The following is a 7,222-nucleotide window of genomic DNA, read 5'->3' as shown; positions in this document are numbered from 1 at the left end:
TGCCCCACTCTTCACCGCGGCTCCCTGAAGCCCTCACCAGGTTCTTGAACAGGGCAGAACAGCAGTTGCCGGGAATGCTGTTCTCCAGGGCCACAGTGTTGTTGATGATTTCACCAGTGCTTTCTCTGCCAGGGGAGGTCGGAGACTGAGTGGGTGCATCCCAGCAGGGCCAGGGGTGGGGAGGAGCTTGAGTCCGGGGGTGAATGGCGTGGATGACCGGCCCTAAATCTCCATTTCCCTGTTTGGATTCTCAAGAAGGGTCCCTATCTTGGCCAAGTCATGATTCCCCATCCCATTCCAGCCCCGACGGGTCCCTTCCCTTCCTCTGCCGTGACCATTCAGGGTCCGAACACTCTGAGGCCCCCCATCGCCATCACCCTGCTCTTTGGGGTGCCAGACGCGCAGGCTCCCCTGGCCTCCACCAACCAACAGGCTTTCGCCAGCCCCAGCTTACGCTCCAGCCCCGGGCCCCTGGGGCATGCTCAGCTCCCTTGCTTGCTTCTCAGTCACCATGTCAGCCCTGACCAGCGGAGGCTTGGCTGGGGCCCCCAGGAACCGTAGGCCCAGTAAGAATCGAACCCCAGCCTGGAACTTGGTCTGAGTCTTCAGAACCTGAGGGGGCTGCTTCTCCACCAGGAAAGAACTGGGAGGAGTGAAGACACAGGGGAGTTAGCGGCGGGTCCCTCCTGGTACCCATCCCACAGCCCTAACTGTCTTCCCTCGTCGGGGTCTGCTCTAGGCCAGGCTGAGGCCTTATGGGGCATACCTGGTGACAAGGGTTCGCAGGACGTCATCCAGCTGGCTCATCAGCACCGCCCGGGCCTTGGGCTCAAGCTCCCCACCAGCTGCCCCCAACTCCTGCTGCAGCTGGGAATAAATGTCCACCAGGCTCTCACACCTGGGGCCAGGACAGTGGTCAGGGGACACAGAATTCAGGCTGCCTGTTCCTGCTCAAACCCCCTACCCCTAAACCCAGAAAGAAAGCAGGGTAGTGGTGTGGAGGGGCGGGATGCACAGTGGGTGTGGCTGCACGGCACCTGGGCTGAAGGGGCAGGGGGACCTGCCTTAACTCTGGGTGTGAGGTTCCTTCTCTGTGCCTGGACCCCTGTGGAAACCCAGCTGCCTCTTCCCCAGGACTCTGGTACCCAGGTCAGTTGCCAGCACATATGGTACTTTGGTGCAAATTGGAAGGTGCCTCCGCCCAACAGACCAAATAGGAAAAGGCTTCCCATTCCTCTGGGCAAGGGGCTTGAAAAGAAAAGCATGGGCCAGATGAGTTCCTGCTCGAAGCCCCCTCGGCTGGGCGTACTTTTACAGGACGCGACCTGACAACAGTGTGCACAGTCCTGCTGGAATCAGCTTCTCTGAGCCTTGGCCCACACCAAGGCCTACTTGCCTGGTTTTTCTCTCACACCTGTGGGTCCTCCAGCAGGGACAGCCGGCACCTAACCCCAGCCCGCCCTCTTATCCCATCAGTCTTGCCCCAACCTCTCCTGTAGGGGTGCCAAGCTCTCCTCAAAGGGCGCGCCATTCCCTGCCAACTGCTGCTGGCGTTTCCAAATCTGGATCCTCTTCAGCACCAGGGCCTGGGCAGCCTCCAGCTCCCCAACAGTCTCCTGCAGCAACGTGGCCAGGGCCTGCGGGCAGGGGAGGCCTGAGCCAGGGCCAGCCTGTCTCCTCCCCCAGCCCTGAGGGCACGCCTCTCTTTCTCACATCTAAGGCCTTCCCCTACCCCACCACAATGTGTGTTCCTCTGAGGCCTGATCTCCATCCCGCCACAGAACTGAGATCCCTCCAGGACTGTACTTTGAGTTCAAACTTCACCTCCCAATCCATCACTTACCTCACTTGGCCCACTTCCACTGGCAGGAGCATCTATCAAATTGTGCAGAGACACTGAGGGTGAGGGCAGAAATGAGGGGTACAGATAAATTTGAGGTTCGGTCAAGGGTGAGGTCCAAGAGGGCATCCCTCCCACCCACTCTCCAGAACCCTCTTAGAGTGCCAGACCCAAGCTCCCACCTTGGCCAGCCTCAGACCCCGGCTGCAGGGCCTCTCGGAGAAGGCGAACTTCTCCCACCCGATGCTGCAGCCTTTGCAGGGCTGTGTTAAACTTCAGTTCCTCCTGCTTCCAGTGGAAGGGCATTGGCAGGTGCCGGAACTGCACGGGAGGGACAGACGGCAAGAGGTGAGATACTCCGTCCATCCTTCTACAATAGGCCTGCATTCCCTAAAGGGGTGCCTGCTGCCATGCTCTGCCAAAAGGAAACAAGCTACTTCCCTTGTCCGGCTCCCTTTCCGCTTTGAAGGTTCTCCCTGATCTTTTGGAATTTCCCAGGGATAAGACCTCTCTCTTGGCAGAATCAGCTTCTTACTCTTTGCTCTCTCCTCCCCAGGCCTCACTACCCTCAGTTCCTCATTTTGAAGCTTCCCTGAGCTTGGCTTGGGGGGCACTCTGACCCCAGGAACCGCCTTTGGTCATCCTGGGCCTAAAACATTGAGCCTCTCCTGAAGTTCAAATTCCTTCTAGTTTTTCATGGCTGAGGCTAAAGTCCAGTGAGTTGAGATGGGATGGGAGGTGGAGTATTAACAATACCTGTTCCAAAACAGCTTTTTTCTCCCCTTGAAGTATTTGTCTAAAAGTGGCCACCAGCTTCAGGGGGTCCCTTTGATATATGCTCTAGAGAAATGAAGAGTGGCGGACTGGGTTAGCCTCGCTCTCACCCATGTTGTCCTCCCCCTCCAATCCACGCCACCCCCTCCATTCATAAGCACACCGAAAGGTTGAAGGCAGCACAACTGTAGACTCCAGAAGTTTTCATGCATTTGCATGCTTTTAAAACCTAATTTGCATGCTAGCTAACAGTTAACTACAGGAACACCAACTTGCTCCAGCACCCAAACAATTTCCTCTGGTGTTCAATGCTCATCCCAGCTCCACTCCAGCCCCACTCCAGCCTAGTCCCTCCCCTCCTTGTCCCCACCTCCAGGGTGTTGATATGTTGCAAGATGGGGCTCGCCTCCCCCTGCTTTCCCGCCGAAGCCTGAAGGCGCTGGACAGTGGTGGAAAGGAGCACACTAGCCATGTTGCAGCAGAAGGTGTCTGAGCCGACCAGGAACTCCCTGTGGGAAGAGCAGGATGAGGTGGCCTCGGGTCAGGGTTTCTTCAGCTCTACTGACCTTCCATCCCTCAACAAACAGCTCAGCAGCACCTTCCCAGTCCTAGTCTCCATCCAGGCCCTGTACAGCCTCATCCATGTGCCCTTTGTTCCCCAATTTTCTAGCTGCTGTGGGACGGTCCCTTGTCCCAGTCCTGACCTCCTTCCTCTTTGGCTGGGGCTCCTCAGGCGGTGGGGGACTCCATGTGTCAACGTGCATAATCTGGTTGGTGTGGCACAGACTCCCCGCTAAGTCCAGGCCACCACACAGGGAATAACACATCCCGAATCCCAAAACGGGACAGAGAAAATCTAATGAGAGGGAAGGTGGGTGGAGGAGGACCTGGAGGAGACCAGTGTGGGGTAGCTAGGACTCACCAGGGCTGGTTCTCTAGCCAGTCACTCAGGAGATGCCGCAGGTGTTGGGGAAAGTCGACATAGAGCGGCTGCAGTTTTTCCAGAGGCATCTTGGAGACCAGACCCCACAGAGACATGATCTGGGGCGTGGAGGGTGCCTTCTGGAAAGGAACAAGGCCACTCTGAGAGGCACCCAAGAAAGTTGGCTTATGTTCTGGGGGCAGCCTGCAACCTCCTCTAGACCCCAGATCCCAGAGACCATCCCCACCACCACTCACAGCCAGACCACCTCAAACCGGGGACATCTTTGGTCAGTGCCTGAAACAAGATAATCCCTTCAGTTGTAGTCAAAGGGGTGATGGCGTAGAAGCGTTGAGATGCAGCCAGAGGGCTGGGAGGACAGGGGAGGTGGGCAGAGTACAGAAAGCTCTCTGAGAGAAGGCAGAGGACTCAGATTGCAGCTCTGAGCTGGCTCTGGTCCTGTGGGCAAGGAACCTCCCCACTGTGAGCCTCGATCTTCTCGTCTCATAAAATATGAGGCTTGGATACGTGCAGAACTTTCCAAAAATTTCTAAAGTAGAGGGCAATTTTAGTTTTTAATCTGTGGAATCCCAAGTATATAAAAGGCATAAAATTGGAGTTTCTTTATTGAAAGCAAGTGTGGTAGGCCTGGAATCTTACTGCTTCTACGTCCCTCTCCCTATCTCCTGACCCCAAAGGTGTCACTAGAGACACCCCTCAAAATCCCAGGGCTCCATGAGATAATTTGAAAAGGACCAGGCTGGATGATGAAGAAGAGAATGGGAGAGCAGTAACAGTTACCATTTATTGATCACTTACTATGTATGAGGCATTACACGAAAGCTCATTATCTCATTAGAGCTTTGCAATGAATTTTAAAATATGAAACTATGCCCTTTCATAGATGAAGAAACTAAAGGAGGTTCTCTGACCTGCCAAGGCCACTAAGCCAGTGAGTCTGGAAAATAGGATTTGATTCCAAGGGGTAAGCGACACCATGCTGTGAGGGCCCCTTCCACATCCAGATCCCATCATCCTAAGAGGAGGGGCTGCGAGAAGAGAGTTGAAGAAGCAAGGTGGAGATGGAGGAAAGGGAAAAGCAGAGAGAACTTGGGAAGAAGGTGGGAAAGATTGGAGAAAAAGTAGGGTTAGTAAGCCTGGAGTGAAGAGCTTAGAAGCTGGGAAGAGGAAGCTAGAGGCTGGGCTAGAGGCCAAGGGCAGAGGAGAAAACAGGGAGAGAGGAAAGGAAATGGGAGAAGTAGGGGAGAGGGCTGCATCCCTATTTCTGGGTGGGCTGCAGGGTGGAGAGGGTCAACCAGTGTTTTCCCCGGGGTCTCCCAGCCGCCCCCGTTTCCCGTAATGCCCTTCTCCTAGAGATTGAGAGAGGATGGGGATGGAAACTCCCTGAGTCTCCCCCAACCCAGTAACCCAAGCCCTCCTGTTAGGCTTTTAGCCACTCCCCTCTCCCAAGACTCCCAAAGGGATAGAGAACAGAGGGGCCCCTTCTTTGGAGACTCTTGCTCCCTAACCCTCTTGCTCCCCCAACCCACCAGCTTCTATGCCCTCTAGCTCTTTTCTCAGAAAGGCAGAATCTTCCCTCCTGCTCAGGGTCTTCCAATAGGCCTTTCTCTACCACCTCTCTCACCCTGGAGTGGGGCACCTATTGGTCTGTGTTCCAAATTCAAGGGAGGACTCCGTTCCTCTCTTCTCTCTTCCTCTCCTGTTTCCCATGGTGCTCAGACCTTTGACCCTCTATCCCTACCCAAGCCGAGACAGGTAATCCTTAAGCAGAAGGCAGCCCCCCCTCCTTCCCTCTATAAACCCTTGTTGAGTGACCAGCCTCCCAGCAAGGCCCTGCCTTCAAATCTCCTCCCCTACTCCATCCCCAGACCTCAGGAGGCCACCCTACAGCGAAGCTGGGTCGACGGGCCTGCCCCCGACAGCGGCACCTTAAGCTTTAAGCGCCCCCCCCCGTCACGCCCCAGAAGACCGGCAGGGAGGAGGGGCCACGGCGCGAGGGGGCGGGGCCAGCGTTCCCCAACACTTCCCAACTGGGAAGGCAAGCCTGGACGTCCACCGTCCTCCTCAGCCTGCTTCGTGGCCTAAACCCAATCACCTCTGTCCCTCCATTCGCGAGCCCTCTGACCGCGGGACCACAGGATCAAAAGTCAAAAGAGCTTCTCTGAGTTGCCCAATATGTGTATGTGGCGGTGGGGGCGGGGAGGTGGAACCCGTTCAGCACGAGGAGGGTTAACTCTGCGCAGCCACCGGGAAATCTCAGCGTCTACAGCAGCCAAGCGTGGAGCACTTTTGAGGGGGAAATTCCCCCTTCTCTCAGGCACCATGAGGTCTACATCTGAGGCTCGCTTACCCCCCCAGCCACACCCTTGAACAACAGCCTTTATGGGGGGACAGGATAGGGGCTTGTCAAGGACCTACCTCCCTCTGGCATCAACCGTCTAGGGAGGGGCAGCCACCTCCCCTCCCCCCAGGGCAGAGGGGCACCTCCTTGCCCTCCTTTCCGTGCCTTTGCTTGCCCCTGGAGGGGCGGGGGCGGGGGTGTGGAAAAAGTGACCCACGCGGGGAGGTGGGAGTGCGCGGCCTTACCCGTACCAGAGTCCTCTGAGAACTCAAAAGTGCCCAAACCCGGGACCCCCAGCTCCGGACACCAACTGAAACAATTTCTCAGGGGACCATACACCCGCCCAGGGGAAGGTCTCGAGAGGAACCCCCCCCGCGCTAATCCACCCCCCACACACACACTCAAAGTCAGAGCCCCCCCCCCACTCCTCGGAGGCATCCCCTCACCTTGGCAACCCCTCTGCTGTCTTCTCCCTCGCTCAGCGGCCACTGCCAGGCCCCATGGGTCTGTAGCTCCGTCCAGCGAGTTCAGGGCTGGCCCTGCTGGCACCCCCCTCCCCCTCCACCACCACCACCAAAAAGAACACACACACACATACACACACACACACGCACACACAACCTCTCCGGTCCTTCCTCCTCAGTGCAAGCACTGGCTGCCCCAGCCCGCTGTTTCCGGCTTCTCCGTCTAACCAGGTCCCTCCCTGGAGCTCTGACGACACAGAGAAGAGAAAGTGGGCTGGAGGAGGAAGAGGAAGACAGTGGGGTGAGCGTGTGTGACTCCTGTGCCGAGTGGGGGAGCATGGGGTAGAGGAAGGCAGGACTGGGGCTCCCGACCCTTGGGCCAGACTGGGGGGAGCCTGACCCCCACTTACTCTGTCCCCTCAAAAGTGATCAACTTTTCTCCAGAAAGTCACCTAATACCAAGCAGAGACCTGCGGCTCCAGACTGCCTCCCCCATACTCAGACTTTTGCAGGGGTCCGCGCTTTGGGCTCAGGAGGAACTGGGCACCCCAGGGCCTCTGGAAAAGCAAATCCCTCTGGGCTCTGGGCTCCCTCCAGTGGAGGACCCTGAAAAGCAGCCAGGGAGCTCCATGCTCTCTGCAACTCCTAGGTCCACCTCCCTTCTTGGCAGGGCGCGCCTTAGAAGTCTCGTGACCACTGATGGGAGGGAGTGGGGGAGGGGACCCCAGAGCTCAGAATTCTGGAAGACTCCAGAAGGAGTCTCTTGCACTGAAAACCGTTTCGGCCCCCTCCGTCCAGGGTACTACTCTTTAGACACTTGTGGAAGCCAACACAACCTGGAGTGGCTGCCTGCCGTTTCC

At 57.0% G+C, this 7,222-nt stretch overlaps 1 protein-coding gene across 2 annotated transcripts in view; it reads right to left on the bottom strand.

Moving 5' to 3' along the window:
- The window catches only part of STAT6 (signal transducer and activator of transcription 6), a 13,851-nt gene extending 6,907 nt beyond the window's left edge, over window positions 1-6,944 (bottom strand). The window contains exons 1-11 of one of the 2 annotated variants that reach the window (XM_035002333.1): window positions 6,773-6,944; window positions 6,345-6,636; window positions 3,537-3,673; window positions 2,985-3,123; window positions 2,597-2,680; window positions 2,023-2,161; window positions 1,844-1,896; window positions 1,489-1,637; window positions 767-898; window positions 455-643; window positions 38-125 (exon numbers count right to left, since the gene is read on the bottom strand). In XM_035002333.1, the coding sequence (XP_034858224.1) occupies window positions 38-125; window positions 455-643; window positions 767-898; window positions 1,489-1,637; window positions 1,844-1,896; window positions 2,023-2,161; window positions 2,597-2,680; window positions 2,985-3,123; window positions 3,537-3,652 (1,089 nt within the window). In that variant the 5' untranslated portion in view covers window positions 3,653-3,673; window positions 6,345-6,636; window positions 6,773-6,944. Of the gene's footprint in view, window positions 1-37; window positions 126-454; window positions 644-766; window positions 899-1,488; window positions 1,638-1,843; window positions 1,897-2,022; window positions 2,162-2,596; window positions 2,681-2,984; window positions 3,124-3,536; window positions 3,677-6,344; window positions 6,637-6,772 lie in introns of both variants that reach the window. The other variant, XM_035002332.1, reaches the window with a different exon arrangement.
- Between the last annotated feature and the right edge of the window lie 278 nt (window positions 6,945-7,222).

This window comes from Mirounga leonina, unplaced genomic scaffold (assembly GCF_011800145.1).
Source record: "Mirounga leonina isolate KUSES-001 unplaced genomic scaffold, KU_Mleo_1.0 Mir_126, whole genome shotgun sequence".
Classification (NCBI taxonomy): domain Eukaryota; kingdom Metazoa; phylum Chordata; class Mammalia; order Carnivora; family Phocidae; genus Mirounga; species Mirounga leonina.
This window is presented reverse-complemented; position numbering and strand designations above follow the sequence as displayed.